Here is a 22828-nt window from a genome sequence, read left to right as displayed (position 1 = left end):
AAGGAAATTTCACCTTCATGAAATTTTCTAGGTCCTCCCACTGTTCCTATGTTCTTTTTCATTCAAATTTAACCACTTGATAGGGTTTTTAGTAGAGATGTACCGAATAGTGGTATTCGGCGAACGGCCGAATACCGAGTATTGACCTTTTCAACTATTCGGCCAAACGAATATTCGGCCGTTGTTGTTGAGTTTTCAATAGAAATTCATCTATTTATACCCAAGTAACCATAAGCACTAAAATATAGCCCTTAATCAACACTATATTCCCATATATAACTCTGTATTAATGCTTGTTTTGCACTATATGCGTATATAATGCAGATTTAATGCTAAAAAGGCGAAATAGCGGGCTGATTAAATGCTATCACAACATCGCCTGTCATAAGCATTACAAATGCTGAATTAGAGCACCATCAACACGTCATTTTTCGCAAGCCGTATAAAAGCATTAACAATGCATACTTAGAACACCTTTTGTTTATTTAATGATTATTTTTTGAATAATTAAAATGAAGAAAAATTAAATACATAATTACTATCTACAACATCAATCAACCTGCTTAATGAATTCTCCTATGAAATAAGAAGTGATTATAATTGACATATGGATTACATTTGATGAGTCTCGAACAGAAGATTCCGCAGCAGCCTTTGTGTCTCCTTGCGCCTTTACCATTTCGACCACTCTTGATGCTGATAAGGTGGTTGAAAAAATCTTGTACTTCAAGTACTGTTCGGGTCACACCACTTTTAATGCTTGTTAACTTTAGAGATACTCTATATGTGCATATAGTGCTTCCATTAGTGCTAATTTTCTTTATTGCTTCTATGCATTAATAATGCCTATATAAAACTAAAAAGCATTATGAATGTTGATATAGTGCCAACTTGCATTAGAAATGTTGATTTCATGCTAACTTGCATAAGAAATGTTGATTTAATGCTGATTCAGGGTTTTGGCTTAATGCTTATGGTTACTTGGGTACTGCTATTTGTAACAGAAATCTTCTATTACTGCCATCTTAATATCCCTCATGTTTTAAGTCGATTATTTCCAACCAGATGTATCAGATCTTTTTTTAAATAGAGGTTTCTTTGATTTTCAAAATGTCTCCATTAGCTGAGGGATATCAGATGACATTTCGCTTCTAGGACGTTTATCACAAAAGAGATTGGATTCCAGTGAAATCTGGGACAAAACAAATCAAAACAAGTGGTAAGCTATTTGAAATTTGCTTTTTTATATCGAATTGGATGAATCTCTAATTATTGCTAGATGTCATTAAAATAGTTGCAAAATGCTGATCTTTAACCTTAAGAATACAATATTTCTGAATCGTTCGGGTCTGAACGATTTCTTGAAAAACTTGTTAAAAAAAATCTGAAAGAAACTAGACATTATTCTCAATCAAACTAGAGGAAAAAGAAATAAAATCATTTGAAATTTAAAGTTTTCTTCGAATTACAATACAGCAGGGTTCAAATCGTATCTAATGATTAAATTTATTCTAAAAAGTTCGTTTACAAAGAGACATTTGATTTTTTTATTTCATTAAGCAAAAAATCTGAAAAAACCCGGTTTAAATCCGAAAATTAAAAAAAATGTGGCCATTCCGGTTAGATTTAACTTCTCTCGATTTCTTTATTTGGTTTATGAGCAAGCCTGGATATATTAAGAATATCTGTACGTCGGTAGTCTGTAAGGTATTCCAACCAAAGATGAACTAAATTAAATAATTAAAAAAAACAATCTACATTGAAAAATACAAGGATACATCTAAAATGTTTTACTGAAACCATAATTTTTTAATAATTCTGAAGGTTATTCAAATTTACTTTTGGATGTTTTATAAATTATTCAACGTCAGTTGAAAAATTTGAGAAGATTGTTTATAAATATTCGGCCTATTCGACCTATTCGGCCGAATACCTAGCTCAACTATTCTGGGAGCCGAATATTCGGCTTAACGGTTTTTTGGCGGTCTTCGGCGCCGAATATTCGGCCGACCGAATATTCGGTACATCTCTAGTTTTTAGCCATTTGTTCTATACAGGCTTTCTCATAGAAAATGTCCGCTTTTAAAATATCAAAAAATCTTAGGAGGACCATAAACATGACTCTAAAACTATACCAATACAAAGGAAAAAAATTAAACTTTCATATAGAACAACCCATTTGCTCTAAATGCTATCATTTTATCAGGAGAGGTGTTTGTTTGTGAGTCTTCGAAAAAACAGGTATTTTGAAACTTTAAAACTACATTTTAAGTAATATAAAAAAAAATCTCCAACTACAAACCAAACTTATAAGCTTTCTCACGTAGAAAACAGTTTTCAGATATTTTAACTTCAGACTTACTTAATGATGATTACCTGCAAAAATGTTATGTTGACCGTACTAATAAATCGCCTCTGTGAATTCTCCAAAATTGAAATTTGATTCCTATCAATGATTTTATCATTTTACGGTTAAAAGGTAAATTATTAATGATTTTTTATCATGTATGCCAAATACTGCGAAATAATCAATTTATTTGATTTATCCTCATCGCCGGGGGTACTAGAAACTTTGTTATGAGTAATCTTTAAAATTTTTTTTTTTTCAATAAAAAGTTTGAAAAAAACTTTTTGCACAGGAAAAAGTTTTTAAAAAAATCCTTTTTTTCTCCCCGTTTGCGTTATGCGTTAGAACGTTTTTACTCGTTAGATCGTTCTTGCTCTTCACGTTTTGAACTCGTGATAAAATTCGGTGGGTTGCACCGGTGCCAAGTGCATTGTACGTTAGGACGTATTTGCTCTAAATAAAAACGCGATGTACTCGATAGAGCGTGACTGCGACGATCATTAAATATTTAACTTTGCTTTGATCACATCCCTTCCCAAAGGGAATCCAGATCTTATTTGTCTTCCCCACTAACAAACCACCCTTCCTGTGACGACCGTGGAGATTTAGAGGTGTATTCGGTCTCTAGTAGCAACGGAAGTCGAACTAACAATCCTTCCCTTTCCTCGGTGAACCGTAAGGACGTGGCCGGCGCCGTTATTGACCATATAAGATAAGGAACCTTCGAAACGTGTACATAGAAAATGGTAAGCTAATCCCAAGCCGAATGTTTTTTGGATCTATGTACAATTTTGATGGTTCTTGTCAATCACGGAGTAGCAACTACTGAAATGTACAGTTTATCTAAGCTCAAGCTAAGCTCATTATCTGCAAAAAATTTATGTTGATCAAAGTTACCCCGGTGATCAAAATTCCCCCAGTTTACGGTACATGAACCCGTATAGATCAACTGGAAGCGATTTCATCTAATCTATGTAAGACATTCCCAGGTATCAAGTATCCTCATTCTCCACGACGATGGAATGTTCAGAGAGAGAGAGTTAGACATACTAAATATGAAATGCCTTTCGACATTTGTAGTAGGTAATACAATGTAAGGAAGTATTACCACCCGACTGGTAGGCGAGTGCTTTCTCTACTAGCATAGCAACCATTAATCACTAAGGAAAATCAACAAGTGAAAAATTTGTTCATTCCAGTTTTGCCTTTTGTCGAGTAAAGTCTACTTTTATAAAACAGCTTTTTCATCTATGAAAGTACAATATCTTTGCGACGAGAATTGAAGAACGCACGTTCTCAATCAACGGAAAATGGCACCACCGACCGAAAGCTCAAGATTGCTTGAAATTATCATGGAGCAAAATTGTCAGATGGCTGTTCAAAACCGACAGATGGCTGCACAAAACGCTCGTTTGATGGCTATGATGGAACGGTTCAACAATCAAGAAGGCTCGGTCCGGCCAGCAAGCGGTCCAGAATTCATCATCGAGTCATTGGCGTCAAACATCAAGTAGTTTTGCTACGATCCCGAAAACGGTTTGGTATTCGATCGATGGTTCCAGAGGTACGAGGACCTGTTCCTGCTCCATAATTGTTCAAACGAATGGGAACATACAATCGAAGATCTTGGTTTTTAAGTTCACGAGGTCGCACACTTAGAGGAATGGCTTCTAGGAGCGTGGGACAGTCAATTCGCGATGTCAAGAGGAAGCTCGTGCTGCTTTTCTGCGGGCTTGAAGACAGTCTATGTCTATGAGACGGCATAAATGTTCATAGCTTAGCAAGTGAAACGGGTCTTGCCAAGGCAGGTGTCTAAGAAGCGCCGCTGTATAGCCTCGATCCGTTCGGCCCCATTCTTGTAGTAGGGACACCAAATAGCTGATGCATATTCAAGGATAGAGCGAACAATACTGCAATACAAACTTGTCAGGCAATACACTCGAAATAAGAATCCAAGACTTCTCGAGGCTTTGTCGACAACGTAGTTTGTGTGTGTCTTGAATTCCAGCTTCCGGTCTAGAATTACACCCAGATCATTGAAGTGTTCTACGCGTGCGATTGGCTCATCTTCGAGGAAGTACTCAGCAGAAAAAGACTGCCGCTTTCTTGAAAAGCTGATGACTGCACATTTACTGCGATTCAAAGGCCGGCAGTTTATATCACACCAGTGTGCGAAAAGGTTAAATTGATTTTGTAGGAAATCAATATCGTCCTGGCCGTTGATGTTGTAAAATAGTTTTAGGTCATCAGCATAGCATAGCTTTGGGCCGTCGAGGAGTGAGAGCGCATCGTTGAAATAGATTAAGAAGATAATCGGCCCTAGATGGCTTCCCTGAGGCACACCAGAAGAAGCAGAGAATTGTCTGGAGAATAAGTCCTCCGTGCGAACTGTTGATTTACGTCCTGATAGGTAGCTCCGGAACCAGTCAAAAAGAGTTTCACAGAAACCCAGGCGTTCGAGCTTTCCAGTGGCAATATCGTGGTTGTCTTTGTCGAATGTCGCAGACAAATATAGCTCAAATTTAAAGAAAAAACGATAAAGAAGGCTAATAACGCAAAACAAAAAGGGAGTCAACAATCGTTTTTTGGCTTATTGCAAAGTAAAACTGCCACAGGTTTCCTTAAGATTTTTTTTTCATTTTCTCATCATTCCACCGATTTATTTTGACTTCTGATGTGAATGTGAAAAAGTCATTTATGTCCTGAATTGTGCGACTGAAAATTAATCAGATCGGGGGAACTTTTCCGAAAATAAACCAACAATTTTTAAATTTTTGGTGAAACAATGAACAAAAAAAAATTGTATAAATATGGTTTACCTAATTTACGACAGGAGCTGGTTTTGAAAAGATCTTTCATATTTGACAAGTGCGAGACTCAATTCCAGGTCTTCTGCAAAACTTTCCAAACGTTCCAAAAAAGTGAATTTATTAATAAATTGAGTTAGTTGACTCAATAACCATGGAAATCGATTCGAAAAATATAATTATTTCTCGATTAAAAAAAAAGCCTTCGATACGCTTAATCATGAAATTTTGTTGGTTTTGTAATTTTGTAAATTTTACAAATATGGGATAAGGGGATTCGCTTGTGATTTAATTCAAAGCTATCATGATAATTATTCATAGACTCATTCATAGACCATATTTCCTACATTGTTACTAAAGCTTCCAGATGTTTCGTTTTCTTATTGGTTGGTATTTCTTTGAAAATACAACAAGCAACAAAGTACAACTGTAATACACATAACAAATTTATTTCATAAAGTTCGCCAGGAACGATTAAGCTTGAACTGGTTTAGGCTTGGGAGAATCCATGAAATGCATTAGCTTTCTCGCAAAGCCGGGACCATTCCAGAGACCGTTCAGCAACATATGCCAGTATAGTGGGGGCATAATATCCTTCTTCATGTAGTACATCGAGTAGCGTTCCTTACTCTGATCCAGCGGGAACGTTTCCAGCGGAGTGAGGCTGTAGTCGAATTCAGCCAGGATGCAGGTATTGTAACCGGTCACAAGCGGACAGGAAGCATAGCCATCGAAAACTTGGACCGGCTTGTGCCCGTTCATTGCGGCCAGCATATTCTTGTACACTACTTGAGATTGGGCAGCTAAAATTTAAAATTTATTAAAAAACAGCAAAACTTTAAAAAGAAGTTAAGAAAATTTTACCAACTGAAGCTGCAGTTTTCGAGTTCGGTGAACCGGAACAATCCCCAATTGAGAAAACGTTATTGAACTTGGTGTGTTGAAGTGTATCCTTGCTGACGTCAACGAAGCCTGTTTCGTTCACTAAATTTTTACAAGAACTCAAAACATCGGGAGCGCTCATTGGCGGGGTAGCATGCAAGAATTCAAACTAGAAAAAAAAGCTTTTTGAAAAACATTGATTGGTGACAGGTTTTCTCCTGGTCTTACATCTGTGGTAAACTTCTCTTCTGGTTTGTCCAGATTCTGGAATACTGCCTGATTCTTCCCTGGCAGCACTTCGACCAGGTTCGTTCGCAAGTTGACATTGATGTCACGTTGTTTGACGATCTTCCATAGTGCATCGGCGTAGTGTTTGACACCAAACAAAACCGGAAGCGACGAGTTGTAGATGACGTTGGCGTTCTTTCGTTTCTTGCTCTGCAATTTAAAGAAAGCGTTTAGTTGAGATAATTTTTAACTTAACAAAATTTGGTTTGCTTACCTTACGCAAATAATGTTCTCCGATGTATAAGATTTTTTGTGGTGCTCCTGGGCATTTCACTGGACTGTTTGGATAAGTGAAAATGGCATTTCCCGATTTGAAGGCTTGCAGAGCGTCGTAGGTTCTCGAGACATACTTCGGGGAATAGTTGGAGCACACCTTGCCCTTCGGGATGGAGAGTGCTTCCACGAGACCAGGGATTTTGTCGTAATTAAGCTGAAGTCCTACAGCCACCAGCAAAAACTCGTAATCAATCTTATCCCCGTTGGCTGTGTAGACTGTGTTGTTTTCCGGTTCAAATTTGGCGGCTGTGTCTTTGAGCCAGGTAGCCAGAGCCGGAAGTACGGTGGACATGGGCCGATAGCTGTCGGACAGTGTTTTGATACCACCACCAATTAGCGTGAACATGGGTTGGTAATAGTGTTTCTGTGGAATTTAATCGCATTTTTAGAAGAAAGAAGAATTTTCTAATCGTCCCGTATTTTTTGTCTAGGACTTGAATAAGTTTTCTTATGTTTATAGTATATTTTCCTCATTTGTTGTTTGTGATGTTATTTCCACTTATCAAAACACTAAAAAAAATTGATGATGTTATAGGACATGTGAACTTTAATTTTTAAAGGGTGATACGGTCAAAATTTGGTCAATATCAACTTGACGTATTTCTTTCAATTTTGCATTTAAAAAACCTGAACACCCCTCATTTTGAGGGTGTGTGTGTAGAATGTTGCTCCTATTTTGATTTTGGAATTCACTATTCAGTTGTTAAAATGCCGTCAGAGGAAAAAGAGCAGCGTATCAAAATTTTGCTCGCGCATCGCTAATATCCGAGCTACTCGCACGCAAAGCTGGCAAAATCGCTAAAAGTTGCCAAATCAACCGTTACAAATGAAATCGAAGTGTTTGGGGAACGTTTGTCGATAGCCCGGAAGTCTGGATCGGGGGGAAATCGAAAACCGGAAGCCGCTGAGACGACAAAGAGAGTTGCCGATAGTTTCAAGCGAAACCGTAACCTCTCTCTCCGAGATGCCGCAAATAAGCTGGGTGTATCGTCTACAACCGTGCATCGAGCCAAAAAACGAGCCGAACTATCGACTTACAAGAAGGTAGTGACTCCAAATCGCGATGATAAACAAAATACGACGGCCAAAGCGAGATCCCGGAGGCTGTACACGACGATGCTGACGAAGTTTGACTGCGTGGTAATGGACGACGAAACCTACGTCAAAGCCGACTACAAGCAGCTTCCGGGACAGGAGTTTTATACGGCAAAAGGAAGGGGAAAGGTAGCAAATATTTTTCAAGCACATGAAACTGTCAAAGTTCGCAAAGAAATATCTGGTTTGGCAAGCCACCTGTACCTGTGGCTTGAAAAGCAGCATTTTCATAGCTTCCGGGACTGACAACCAAGAAATTTACGTGAAAGAGTGTTTGCATCAACGTCTGCTGCCTTTCCTGAAGAAAAACGGTTGTTCCGTACTGTTTTGGCCGGATTTGGCATCTTGCCATTACGGTAAAAAGGCCATGGAGTGGTACGCTGCCAACAACGAGCAGGTGGTTCTCAAGGACAAGAACCCTCCCAACACGCCAGAGCTCCGCCCAATTGAGAAATACTGGGCTATTATCAAGCGGAACCTGAAGAAGACAAAAAAAACTGCTAAGGACGAGCAGCAGTTCAAGGCAAACTGGCTTTCTGCGGCGAAGAAGGTGGACAAGGTGGCTGTACAAAATCTGATGGCATGGGTTAAGCGTAAGGCCCGACAATTCGGATTTGGAAAAGCGGAAGTCCAACTGAATATTTTTCCTGAATTTTATACAAATTAAACTTGAAAAAGAAATTTAATTTGATTTTTTAAATAAACGATTGCACCGATTTATACACGTTTTGCCTTGACCAAATTTTGACCGTATCACCCTTTATACAATATTGCTTTCTTTCATGCTTTTCAGCACATTTTCAGGGATTATCTCGAGATTTCCGCACAACTGACCTGGGTGGCTAGCGATCCTAGCAAACAGTTTTGTAGGTATATTTCTCAACAAACTTTGTTATACGTTTCATAAACATTAGAGAATAATCTCAGAAAACTCGAAAAAACAGCATTTAACTTCTGGTTTAAGTGGTAAGTACTGTACAAATTAGACGATATTCAAAACCTTATATTCAGTTAATTATAACTCGCAGAGCTTGACGTAATTTTTTATAATGACAACTTTTCGACAAATACAAAACTGAAACTGGAATTAAAACGAATTAATGTACCTACTTGCATTTTTTTTTAATTTAATGTGATTAAACCCCCCGAAATTAATAGGATAATCTCTAAATCTTATTCGTTTTTTAATAATTTAAATGTATTAATTGATTTGAAATGTTTAGAGATTTTTTTTTTTCAAAAATAAAACATCGTTTATTTATTAATAAGTGAACCTACATTAAAGAGCATTTTGTCGCAGAGCTTTTACCTTTCTTATTGAAAACTCAACCAAGGAAGCTATTGTGATTGCTGTTATAGTTCAAACAGATAATTTTAAAGCTGGTTATATGAATTTATGATTAGGTGCAATTTTTTTCAATGCTTTGGTGAATCGTGTTCCTAGTTAAAAAACTAACATGTTTATTAACGAAATTCAAGTCATTCATACCGTTTATCGCGATCCTTCAGTCATCGAGTTCAATGTTATTTTGTTGGATTGAAGGAGCGTTCACTTTAGAGCTTGAACATTGAGCCAGAAAACAGTGCTGAGGATTTTTTGTTAAAAAAATTCGGCGATGTTGCCACATATTTTATTTTAAGAGGGATCAGATGTCGCTTCTCTTATATGAAGGTTCACTAATTAATAACGAAAATTTTTGAAAAACTTTCTATGGCTCGTAAAAAGATTTGAAACGTTTCCTGAGAAACCCCTTTTTTGTTCGAACCGATGCGATGGTATTTTTCGTCATGGAGTTTAATCATAGCGATTTTTATTCTGTGCCTAGTTCCAAAAAGATTTTTCACGATATATTTAAGTGTTGTCGTGGAGCCTCGATGTTTTTCTATAAACGGTGTTTTTTTTAAATTTTAAGTTCCGAATAAATTTATTGCATTGAGATGTTGAGTAAATCATAATTTTACAGATTTGCCAATGTAACAGTAGGTACACATTTTAGATTCTAGAAAATTTTCACAGATTTCATAAATTTTATTAGTTTAATTTAGATACCTCTGGGATAGGCATTCTAAGTCTGAATCATGAAAATCTTATAACTTTGGTAATGTGGAATGAATGTTTGGCATGATTTGCTATGAAACTTGTGAAAATAGAATCACACAAAACACAAGACAACAAATTTCATATTTTTCCGAGGTGCAAGAAATCTCAGTAATGGTTTTCACTTATTCAGTGGCGCTGAATCTGAATATTAAATCAGCTGTTTTTATTAGCTCTAATTTTCAAGATAACTTGAAAAAAAAAACAGGTAAAAACATTTTTTTCGTAGGTGATTGAAAGAATTAGAAAAAACATAAGCCGAAAATTTTAATAAATTTTTCGAAAAAGATACAACGGCTCACCGGCAGGACTTGAACCTGCAATCTCCGCTTAAGTACAGCGGCACGTTAGCCAATTTCACCACGGTGAACGTGATGCAATCGCCCAACACGAGTAATCGAGCTCCGCCGGGCAACTGCTGGACCTTCTATCGATGTTTCGATCACGTTCACCGTGGTGAAATTGGCTAACGTGCCGTTGTACTCAAGCGGAGATTGCAGGTTCAGGGATTGTAAATTGCGATATTTTTGAAGTAAAGTTTATTGAAGGAGACTTGATCCTTTATTTCGGAGGCCCTGGACCTTGGAAAAAAATCTTAAACCAACATTTTAAACCATAATGGAAATTCACTATTTTGGTCTTGTTTTTTCTCTTTTCACATTTTATAAATGTCAGAAGAAGAAAATTCCAAAACTATGTCTCAACCCTAGTGTCATTGCATACTTCAAGGCGCTATTTTCTGAATTTAAGAGAAAATCAACTTTCTTAGCCCTTTTTGCAAGACAATTATTGTATAAATATCAGTTATTGTATAAATAATATTAATTTTTCAATCAGCAATCATCACGATCTATTTAGATGAAAAAATACCTTTTGAACTCTAGGGATCAATTGAACCCATAATGAATGTTTTAGAAAACGTTATCTGAAAAATTTTGAGAGTTTACCATTGTTTTGAAAATATGGTATTATGAAGTTCATATTACACTCTAACAATTAATATATTGGAATATATAATAATATTTAATTTTTCCAGCAGTAGGCCAAGCGCATTGGAATATATATTTTTGTTTAATTTTTTTTCTTGTAAGAAACATTTGAAAGTGATAAAAAAAAATCTTCAAGTCGCATTTTGTGAAATTTTTCAAACAAAGTTCAATAAATCAAAGAATTATTTTGTTAAATTTTTTTGAGCTTTTTGAAAAGTTGTTTTGCTCCATTTAGCACATTTTTCTAAAACATTTTACCCTAGTAAGTCATTCCAGTTTCGAGATATTGCTAAGAAATCAAGAATCCCCAGGGATCAAATATTCTCATTCTACCCTACTTATAAGTAAAATTCGGGTAAAAATAATGACCAGATCAAATCGAAAACTATCTCAATAGTGATTTCAAAAATTCTTATAGGACGATTTCAAGACGATTTTGCTTATTGAAAAAAAACTTTTTTTAACGGCTCTTAGCCCCACTTATAGAAGGGCATCAAATTTAGCAATTTAGAGATAGTAACTACATAATCCTTAAGTTCTGCAGCACCAGTGGAAGAGAACTAAAAGATCGTAGGGGAGATGAGGGCATAACGAGCACCCAGGGCATAATGAGCACTCCTTTTTTCAACAAAAGTACGTATTTTCTTAAACAAATTTTCATAAGGACTTGTTTCGTACTACCCATAGTATTAATTTTTCACCAAAAAAGAAATATCCTTTTCATCTTTACAGAAATATTAAATAATAACCAGCTAGGTTCTCAAGTGACGAAAATATTATAACTTTTGAGCACCACCAAATAAGCTTTTATGACCTGTAAACCATCTTGATCTGAAATGTACGCACTGCAACTTGATCTACACATTGTTTCTCAATTTTCAACATCATAAAATTTTTGATTTTTCTCTTTAATCAATTTTAAAACGCGTTTTAACTTTAATTTGTTCACTAGAGGCGAACAGAGCACTATCAATGAAGGCATAATGAGCATTTTCTGCCGGGGAATCTAGCAGCGAATTCAACTCGATGAAGTCAACTGAATAATAGAGCTACAGCTTGACTTGTTTCTTCTGTCGGTTTGGCCTATTGGTAAGGTATCGGAGAGGTAATCAGTAGACTCGAGTTCGATTCCTGTTCGAGGGGATTTTTTTTTGCACATACCATTCATGATTGATTTTTTTTTATTGTTACATTATACGGCTAATAGCATCAAAGCATCATCCGTCAAACAAAACACCAGGAACATAATGTATGAGCATGTGTTAATTCTTTGAATTCTACAAACAGACCTAGATTATTTTGTTATTGCTTTGTTTGATGAATCTACGCCTCACCGTTTAGTGCAATCATGATCATGAATGATAAATGATAAAACCACCTCGACCAGGAATCGAACTCGAGCCTACTGATTACTTCTCCGACATCTTACCAATAGGCCATATCGTCAGACGATACAAGTCAAGCTGTAGCCCTATTACTCAGTTGACTTCATCGAGTCGAATTTGCTGCAAGAATCCCCGGCAGAAAACGCTCATTATGCCTTCATTAATAGTGCTCATACTGCCTCGGGGGGTTTCTCATTATGCCTCTACAGTAACTGGTTTTCAGCTTTCGGCAAAAATTGTTAAAATGCATTTTTAAACGTTTTTATCTACTTTTTCAAGTTTCATCCAATTAGGCAATAGCCTATTTGACTGTCTGAACACGAAACAATGATGTAATTCACATATTATAGCTGTTCTCTATGATTAAACAAGTGTTTTCCTTAAGGTGGTCATTATGCCCCCATCTTCCCTACCCGAAGGCCTACGACAACTGAGCCCGATGGGAACTTCGAGTTATTGCATTTCCATGGAATTAACAAACCGAAAAATTTTCCAAGTTCTCCCTACACCAGATATCAGAATTTTTTCATAGCCACTAACACAGTTGAAGAAAACTCAAATTAAACAGGAAATTCGACAAATGTAATGAAATTAGAAATAAGCACATGTTTGAGGAAAAGTTTAAATAATAGACTCGTACCTAGTTATAATTTTGCAACAACTAATGAATATAAAAAGTGAAAAATCATATTTTATTTAAATTTTTTTTCTTGATGCACTCATCATTTCCAACTGTGAAAAGTGATTTTGAAGGAAAAAAAATGAAATGAAGGGTTAAGATTGACTCAATATTGAAAAAAAATATTGACAGATAAATAAGAATAACTTAAAAAATCAATAGTCCTGACGTCAAAATTGGTAGTTGCTCATAAAAAAGTGACAACAAATTAATACAAGATTAAAATTAGATTTACAACAGTATGTTGACAGAAGATTGACAAAAGACTTACAGAAAACTTAGAAAAAAATTATGAAAGATTCAAGGTACCTATTCACAAAAAAAGGCGCAGAGATTTCACTAGAATAATCTTCTAGGTAGAATATAATTTGTAAATTCAAAACTAACTCAAAGAACATTTACTAATAGTAATGAAACATTTCTAGAGAGATTCATTCAAAATTTAATAAATGCGAATGATTAAAGTATCAAAAATTGAGCGTTTAATGAAAAATTGAAAATAAAATAATACTTTTTTTAAATTAAAAAATAGTAAAAATCGAGCAAAAATTAAAAAAAAATCAATAAAAAAAAAATAAAAGGTCTTATGGAGTTTAAAAATGCCTTGTAAACTTGGAACAAAGCGCCAAATTTTTTTTGGAAACGTTTCAGGAGTTCCTCAGAATGCTGTAGAAAATTCCAGCTAACCTCCAAAAACGTGGAGAGATAATGTCTTATATAGATATGCAAATTTGAAATAAAATAACGGTTTATTTTTTCGATTCAATTGAGTAACTTTTTACCAGTATACCTCACATTCAATTCAACCAAGAACATTAATAGCATGGCCAATGTTACCTGCCATGTCATTTTTAAAAGTTCTTTTACTTTTTTGCAATTTTTCGGTACAGCACTCGAATTCAACATCATATAGTATATATTTTTCGTATTTGGTCTGGGTTCGACCAGACCAAACTGAACGCCATGAACCAGGGATGCCAATGTGCCTGATTTTTCAGGATTTGCTTTATTTTTTAGGCTCAGCCTGACAACCTGATGAACCATTGAATTCCTCTGATTTTTGAAAATATGCCTGATTTTTGCAAATGTGATGAAAAATGGGTAGTAATGAACTGGATTAGGTACCATTGCTGAAGTTAAAAAGTGAAAATGTGGCTGAATCAAAGCAATCGAAAGAATCCCTCTAATTTTTATTGAAAATAGGGAATTAAAGGGAATCTTGCGATTGCTTTGATAATTATTAAAACAAGTAGGCTCACAACATATATCAAAGTGAAAATGTGAAGCAATGACTAAAAAAGGTACTCATTTTGAGCAAAATTTCCGTTATTTTAACGTAGCCTGACTTTGCCTGATTTTATTTCACCAGTTCCCTGATTTTTGAAAATGTTGGCAACCCTGCCAAGAACTTGGATTCCAGATAATTGAGTTCAAAGTTCACAGCTCTACCATTTCATAAGATATATTATTTGATCAATTTATCAATTAATTTAGACTCTTTTCGATGCATTGAGGCTATACTGTTTGATAAATGATACCCAGTTTCATAGCAAATTGGATTTCAATAACAATATGTTTGCACTCAGTTCCCTCCTCTGGTCGAACCAAAAAGATGAAAAACTGCCATGTTATACCATTAGACAGGGCAATATAAGCTGTGTACAATGTTTTTATTGTGTATGGGTCTTTAAAATTATAACTGAAACGTTTTATAAATGCTAACATACCGTTTGATTTCTGGATTATTGAGTTATAGTGATCTACAAAGGTAAGTTTATGTTCTAAACTTAGGAGCCTACTAATAGGCGCTTTATAAGCAGCACCCAACGAGCATGGGTGATTCTTGAAAAATTGCTATTTTCGTTGAGCCAGAGTGAGCCATACAGATTTCCCACTTTCTAAATGAGAAATATTTTAAATTTTAACTTACCAGTTGTGTTCTAGACGAAGTTAAGCAATAAAAATAAGCTTCTTTTATCATTAAAAGTTTAAAATCTTACCAATCCATGAAGATAAAATTCAAAGGTTCGGTCTGGCTGAACGAAAATTTTACAAATGCTGACGATCCGCAGCATGAAGTTTTTGACCACGAGAACGTAATTCATCATTAAAATTATCAGTTTTCCGTTCTTACCAAGCTAAAGAGAAGTTTTGAATCGGAAATCCGAACAAACTGTAGATTATTCTGTGAAAAACCGTTTTGTTTAAAAAAAACGTGCTTTTAATTTTCCTTTTGAGGTGGCTCTCAGTTCACTTTGGCGCAACGTATTTTTTCCATTCCCCCTGCCTGCAATATTAAATTTTTACAATAAAATCTTCAAAAATAGGAAAAATATCCTGATCTTCATAGAGAAGGTAGTTGAACATGTTTTTCATCCGTTGGAATAAATCTCAATTTTTTTTTCTTCAATTTGGCGTTCAGTTCGGTCTGGTCGAATGCCGACCATTTAGCAATTATTGTGTGAATATTCCTCAATCGAAAAGAATCACGTAAAATAGACGTAAATCTAGTGTTAAACCTAATTAAAAAGGAATCTATATATATAAAAATGAATTTCTGTCTGTCTGTCTGTCTGTCTGTTCCCTATAGACTCAGAAACTACTGAACCGATTTGCGTGAAACTTGGCAGATGGGGGTATTGGAGGCAGGGGAAGGTTCCTATTGTGGTTTGAGACCCCTCTCTTTCTCATGAAAGGGGGGAGGGGCCTCCCAAACAAAAGACAATTTTTTGCATAACTCGAGAACCAATCAAGCAAATGGTATCACATTTGGCATGGGGTGGTATTTGAGAACGAAGAATATTTCTATGAATATTAGGTACCCCTCCCTCCTTTCAGTGGCGTGATAGAAAAGGGGGGGGGCTATCTTACAATTTTTCATACAACTCGAGGACTAATCAAGATATTGGATCCAAATTTGGCATGGGAAGGTATTTGGATACGAAAATCATTTATTTATTGTTCACGGTCTTCGACAACTTAATATCATTCAGACTGATTTCTTAATCTATGCTTAAAACTATCTTTACTTATATTATAATCAAAACAAACACAAACTTGATTAAACAATTTAAACGATATATCAAATGGGTTGTAAAATTCGTTTCTTCCATAATTAATAGTTCTTAGAGGCTCAAAATTCCGTAGAGAGCGAGATGGGACATGATACGGTATCATTTCGACGAGGTTAGCACTGTCTATATTTCCGGATATGATGTCGAATATAAACAGGCGACGAAGAAGTATAATTCGTGAGCCGATCGGTTCGATGTTCAGGATCCCACATCGGTCATGGTAAGGTGGAAGTCTCTGAGGTTCATTCCATGGTAGATTAGGGAGTGCGTACCTTAAAAACCGCTTCTGGACAGATTCGAGAAGTTTCATACCGCCGATTGAGTTTGGTGCCCAGACTTGTATGTTATACTCCAAACCACAGCGGACGAGCGAGCAGTACAATGCCTTCAGAGTGGTGATATCGGTGAATCCTTTGGTGTTTCTTACCAGAAATCCCAGCACTGTTTTAGCCTTCGCTATGGTTACAGCAAGATGTTCCTTGAAATTTAGAGACTTATCCACAATCACACCCAAATCCCGAATGGATTCAACTTTCTGAAGTACCGTGTTTCAATGATTATTTAAGACCCCTCCCTCTTTCCAGTAGAAAAGGGAAGGGGCCTCTCTCATATTTTCTTACATAGTTCAAAAACTAATAAAGCAAATGGAACCAAATTTGGCATGGGAGGGTATTTGGATACGAAAAATATTTCTATGATTATTTGAAACCCCTCCCTCTTTCCAGTAGGAAGATATAAAGGGGGGAGGGGGCCTCTTTTATAGTTTTTAACATAACTAAAAAAGTAATTAAGCAAATGGAACCAAACTTGGCATGGGCGGGTATTTGGGAACGTGACATGTTCTAATGATTGTTTAAGACCCCTTCCTTCTTACAGCAGGGAAAAAAGAAAAGAGGGAGGGGAGTTTCATACAATTTTTACTGCATAACTCAAGAACTACAACAGCAAATGGAAACAAATTTGGCACGGAACGATATTTGGGTACGAGAAATGCTTCTATGAATTTTTGGTATCCTTCACTCTTTCAAAGAAAGGGTGGAGGAGAGGTCTTCCTTACAATTTTCAGTAAAACTGGAGAGCTGATCGAGAAAATTGAACCGTATTTGACATGTGAGTGTATTTGGATACGAGAAATGTTTCTATTATAAATTGAAGCCGCACCTTTTTACTGGAAAGATATAAAGGGAGAAAGGGGGGTTTCCATTTTTTTTTTGCATAACTCCAGAGCTAATCGAGCAAATGAAACCAAATTTGGCATCAAAAAGTATTTCAGTACGAAAAATACTTTTATGAATATTAAGTTATCACCCCTATATAGAAAGGAGTGAACGGAAGGGGGGATGGTACTCCCTTTCAAGTTTATGCATATCTCAAGAATTTACTACATAAATAAAACCAAACTATGCATGGCATGGTATTTCAATACGAGAAATTTTTCTATGTTAAACAATTTCTTTCTTGCAGTAGGATAGCAGAATTGGGAATATAGGAAGGGAAGAGGGAAGCTTACATTTAACTTTTATTTTACAAAATCCGAGAAATGGACAAAACTTAACATGGAAAATCATTTTGGTTTGACTTTATGATTATTTGACACATCATCCTTCTTTCAGTGAAAAGGTACATGGGAGGAGAGAGGTGAGCCCAATACAATTTTGATAGCATATGTTCTCAATTTATGCTTACGAAGCCAACAAATGGAAAAAAAATATGGCATGGAAAGGTACTTGGTTACGAGATATGTTTCTACGATTGTTATAGACCCTTACGCTTTACAGTGTAGAGAGGGGAAGAAAGGAAGAGGCTCCATATAAATTTTGTTGTAAAGCTTAAATTCTTATCAACCAATAGAACTATATTTTATATAAGAGGATTTTTGGGAACGAAAAAAATGGGTATGATTATTAAAGATCACGATCTCCATTCAGTAGGGGGTTAAGGGAAAGACAGGGAGGGGCTCTCTAATCAGTTTTAAAGCATAAATCCAGAACACATTAAGCAAAAACAACCATATTTTATAAGTTAGATTGTTTGCGAACGATTAATTTGGGACCCTTCTTTTTTAGGACGAAAGTTAAGGAAACAGATGAAAATTATCAGATCTTTAAAACAAATTTATAGATCAAGATTCAGAATATAAGTTATGGTTATCTTTGTGTTCCAATTTGAAATCCAGTTGCATCTCTCATTTTATAGTGGATGCTTATTAATTACGTCATAATTTGATTTAAAATAATTCCAAAAAAACAATAAAAATTTTAATAATTCCTGAAAATATAATTTGATTTTGAAAGGTGTAGCAAAGCACACCGGGTCAGCTAGTTTTAAATAGAAAAAAATGTTTAAAAATTAATCTTTTAAAAATGTTATTTTAGTGACCAAATTTCAAAATAAGTAACATGTAACCAATCTTAAAAGAGTGACAAAGTTACTAAAACGTGACCAACTTCTGGCCCTGGAACGTTTACCACGATTAAATTTTAATTGAATGTGCTCTGAAAATCTCTATAAAAAGATATTTAAAAAAATAAATAAATGAACGTTATATTTTCATTCTAAGGTTTTATAATTATAGGTTTTACGATCTTCTTCAAATATGAAAATGAGGAACATCAATATGTTAAAATGAGAAACAATTAGAGCAATTTGCGAACTAAAGCTTAAAAAGATTATGTCAACAAAGTCAAGAAGAGAGCTTGGAACTTACAAAAAAAGGTAAGTTAGAGATTTAGCCAACCAACATCCAATCTTAAAGTTCCATGACAAAGTATAGGAAAACTAGGCACATCTATCCTTGGAAATTTAAAATAACTCGAACAATATATTTCATGTCTATAACGAAAACGCCCAAATTTGTACTTTTATTACAGCTCCAGTATTATTTCAAACGGGTTTCATTTCCTTATAAAAATTAGGACAATTTTTTTCCAAAGTAAATTTTTTGAATTTTATACGCTGGTATTTACGCCTTTTACAAAATTTTAAGAATGTTTTTTTCGATAAGTTAATTTATCGATGCTTATTGATAAATTTCTAAGGGGAAATTCGAACAAACTTGAAATGCCATTCCCATTTCTCAGACTATTTGTTTTTATTCCGGTATGATGTCTTTAGATTTTAGCATTGAATTTCCGACGAAAAATATATAAAAGTAATTCTTAGCATATACAACGTCCAATACATTTGGCTACTCTACTTTGATGGTCATTAAACTTTTACGACAGTCTATATGTAGGTAGGTACACATTGAAACTTGCGACCAAAAAAATTGGTATTCGATGTTGTCGTTCCTGACATCCGCCGCATGTTCAACCAATCCATCAGCTGACTGTTGCGAACAAGAAGCAGGGCAAACTAAAGTCTCACCATGACTCAGCGAAAAATTTTGTTTCAGTGGATGAACAAAACACAAAACCCATCCCGTCACGATGATTTTCGTGACCGATCAAAAAGGTGCAAACTGGTTTGCGAAGCATAAAAATTTTCCTCTCAAGTTTGGGGGTTTGCACGTGTTTGTGCAACCTGCATTGTCAAACAAGATCTTCGTTTATTCTTCAGGGTAAAATGTAGGTAGGCTTTTTATAAAAATTATTGTGAATCTCACAACGAACTTCAGAAAAAAAAGGAAAAAACTTAGATGGGTTTATAAGATTGTGGAATCAATATAAATTATAATTAGAGATGAATCATCCCAGAAGATGAAAATCCCGTACAAAAAAAATAAATAAATTATAATAAAAAGCTTCGATGATCATTAATCTTGCAAAAAAATCATAAAATGAAAATAAAACAGTCACAGTTTGCGGTTTGCAAATTTGGAAACGAAAATAATGCATTTCTTTTGATTTTGACTGTTCCGGCAAATCAGTCCAAGTAGACCAAAACAAACGAAATTTATTCTATATCGACGTTTCGGTGTGGAATGACACCATCTTCAGCGTTTCCCAAATTATTATATGTGAATTGTCATATGTGTGTGTTTTATTTTATAGATAACTTCACTTACAAAATAGTTACTCGTTTTTGGAAAAGAAAACTGTTTTGATCATTTTAGTCACTGTAGTTTCACTACACAAATCGTTAGAAACTAAGAAATGCTGTTAAGTATTTGAATTTTGACTTCTCATTAGGAATCTAATAACATTAGGATGAATATAGGCAGTAGAGTTTTGTACTTGTATAACAGTTTTTTCCACTGTACTATAATTTTGGTTTTTTTTTAATTGAGCAGGGAAAAGCCCCCGGGAGTTGGCCTCTCTTGCAGCACCATTCTCCCGAAGGCATAAAACCTCCTCTGTAAAGTGTCGTTAATAAAACTTAAAAAAAAAAATAAAACCTCCTCACATTTATTGATCATATTTGTTGTTTTTATCTGAATCAAATCGAAAATTTATCCAAAAAAAAAAAAACAATATTTTAAATTGGTAGCTCCCCATTTTTGTCAAAAAGTTTGACATGGAAATGAAAATCTTCCTGTGAATCCCAAACAATAAACTTTTGAATTACATCCGGACAATGTTGCGTGTGCTTTATTTTTAATCCTCTCAAGTACCTTGTTCAGTTCTTCAGCTGGGTATTTCAAACGGATGAATAGTATAATAAAAGTAATTTTTGTTTCAATGTTTTAAGATGTTAGATCAACATTTCAGTTTGGAATTTGTTTTTTTCCAATTTGTAAAACTTTCTGCATCAACAATTTTAGCTATCAAGTTGATCTTATAGCTTGAAATGCTACAAAATTGTGTGAGCTAATCGTGCCACCATTAATCGCCACATTTATTGCCTCCTTATGTTTGAACCAGCCATTCAGAGTTAGCGCGCAGCTGTTTCTTTTGAAAATATTCATTCGTTAAATCTTGGAACAGATGATCTCGGCTTTGATAAAGATGTGAAAACCAAAAGTTCCCAAAACACTGATAACAAATTTGCCCTTACAAGAATCGTGCGATAAAATGTGCATCACGCTATTTCTATTGGTGATAAATTTAGCTTCGAAAAGGCGTGGCTGATAAGAACATCCCAATAGCAACAATTGGGAACGAAACTCTATAGGAATACAAAACACGTAACCCCCCAAATCCCCAAGAGTGTTATCAAGGGACGGCTTCAGTTTCATTCATCAGTCTCGCAGTCATCATCGTAATTACTCACATCGGCCGGCTCCAGGATAATAACTTTTCCTTTGCCCAATTTATTGGATAGTTTCGCCCCCACGGCACATCCTCCTGCGCCACCCCCAACAATCAGCACCTTGCATCTGGAATGGTAACAAAAATACGAGAGAACGATATCACTATATATTTGATAATTTCGAATGACCTTCACCATCATACTTGTAATTTTCGAGAACGGTGCCGGTTGTGGCGAAACCTCGTATCAGAGAATCGACGTTGACCGCACCACCAGTTCTGCTGAGAGAACGACGGAGAGAATGCATCTTCAACATTTCAGCGGCGAAGATCTAGAAAAATAACACAACACAACAGCAGCACAAGCACAGGTAGAAAGAGTGTTACTGACAACAACCGGTCGAAAACATCCGATCGGGCCGAAATTCACAACAACACTGTTTTCGTTCGACGGAGAGGATCTTATTTTTATTATTTTTCGTTGCTAGCGTACTTTTTCATGAGGATATGAAAGAATAATTTCAAACAAATGTACAATAAAAAAATCAAAAACTTGAGCGAGAGAACCATTTTTAAGAATCAGTATTCAAATGTAAAAATGTTAAGATATTATTAATTAGTTACGACCAATTGAAAGTAACACATGGGACTGTCGTGACGCCGTGTGTGGGAGAGGTGAAAAACAAACATTAGAGATCGTAAGGTTCTGTAGATCCATTTTATTAGAGACTGTCAGATAGTTGTTTTGTTATTTGTTACAATTTTTGTTGAAAATTCTGTATCTTTTGATCGCCTAAAGTTATGCATTTTTGTGAAAATATTCTTCTAGTAGAACGCCTAAATTTATGCAACTTACATTCGAGCAGTATCTCGGTTTATTGAAAACTCCGAAAACGCTTCTACTAAAAGATTACTTCTTTCATCATTTAAGGAGTGTTCATTTTATAAAACGGACACTTTGTTTTGACGATATCTTATTCATTTATTGACCAAATTACATAGAGTTTTCTGTAAAACATTGCAAAACTAACCCAGAACAAGAAGAAAGTGATAAATTTAACCAAAAGTTTTCAACGATAAAATTTGTGTACTTTTCCTCGAACTCCCCTCATAAGCCTCTTTACAGTTCCCGGCTTGAGTTTTCGGCTGACTTTTGTCCACATTTTCTTGAACTCGTCGACGGACTGTGCTTCTCTACCATCCTCCCGAAGATTGCGTTTGATGATTGCCCAGTAACGCTCTACCGGGCGCAGCTCAGAACAATTTGGCGGATTGTCCTCTTTCTCAACAAAACATATCTTCATGGATTTCAGTAGTTTGAGAATAGCTGAAGCGTAGTGTGCTAAAGCAAGGTCAGGTCAGAACAATGGTGGACGTGTATGATGAAGATAAAGAGGAACAAGGCGTTTTTCGATGCATTCCTTACGATAATTTTCACTATTGATGGTACCTGTTGTGAAATACGGCGAACTTATTTCTCCGCAAGAGCAGATAGCTTGTCAAACAAGCACCTTTTGCCAAACTTTTCGATTTCAATGGATCGCTTATTATGAGAAACCTCCATATAAACAATTGCGTTGAAAAATTGCGGCCCAGGAAGAGCGGCTGTGTCCAGTTTGCAATAAGTTTCATCGTCCATCAAAATGCAACGGTTGCTTTGTTTCTTCAAAATCGTATCCAGTCTTCGACATCGCTGGCTCGCTCGTTCGTGCTGTTTCGCGCTCCGTTTAGGATGTCTCTGCTTCCTGTAGGTCTTAATTTGGTTCCTTCGTTTTATGT

At 35.5% G+C, this 22828-nt stretch overlaps 1 protein-coding gene across 1 annotated transcript; it reads right to left on the bottom strand.

The window, feature by feature from the left end:
• Positions 1-5576: 5576 nt before the first annotated feature.
• On the bottom strand, positions 5577-21483 carry LOC129757083 (sulfide:quinone oxidoreductase, mitochondrial). The gene is made up of 6 exons (XM_055754202.1): positions 21254-21483; positions 21072-21177; positions 6539-6964; positions 6265-6474; positions 6019-6205; positions 5577-5957 (listed from the first exon to the last, which is right to left on the bottom strand). The coding sequence occupies exons 1-6, from the start codon at positions 21364-21366 to the stop codon at positions 5629-5631; spliced, it is 1371 nt and encodes a 456-aa protein (XP_055610177.1). The 5' UTR covers positions 21367-21483; the 3' UTR covers positions 5577-5628.
• Between the last annotated feature and the right edge of the window lie 1345 nt (positions 21484-22828).

Source organism: Uranotaenia lowii, chromosome 3 (assembly GCF_029784155.1).
Source record: "Uranotaenia lowii strain MFRU-FL chromosome 3, ASM2978415v1, whole genome shotgun sequence".
NCBI lineage: Eukaryota > Metazoa > Arthropoda > Insecta > Diptera > Culicidae > Uranotaenia > Uranotaenia lowii.
Note: the sequence above shows the minus strand (reverse complement) of the source record. Positions and strands in the feature narration are given on the sequence as shown.

What these genes read in the sequence shown, in the direction of transcription:
- LOC129757083 (XM_055754202.1), bottom strand. Translation starts at nt 21,366, where the DNA reads ATGTTGAAGATGCATTCTCTCCGTCGTTCTCTCAGCAGAACTGGTGGT. An exon ending in ACCGTTCTCGAAAATTACAA is followed by an intron (nt 21,178 to 21,253) that starts GTATGATGGTGA and finishes TTACCATTCCAG; the next exon opens with ATGCAAGGTGCTGATTGTTG. An exon ending in GAAAACTGCAGCTTCAGTTG is followed by an intron (nt 5,958 to 6,018) that starts GTAAAATTTTCT and finishes TTTAAATTTTAG; the next exon opens with CTGCCCAATCTCAAGTAGTG.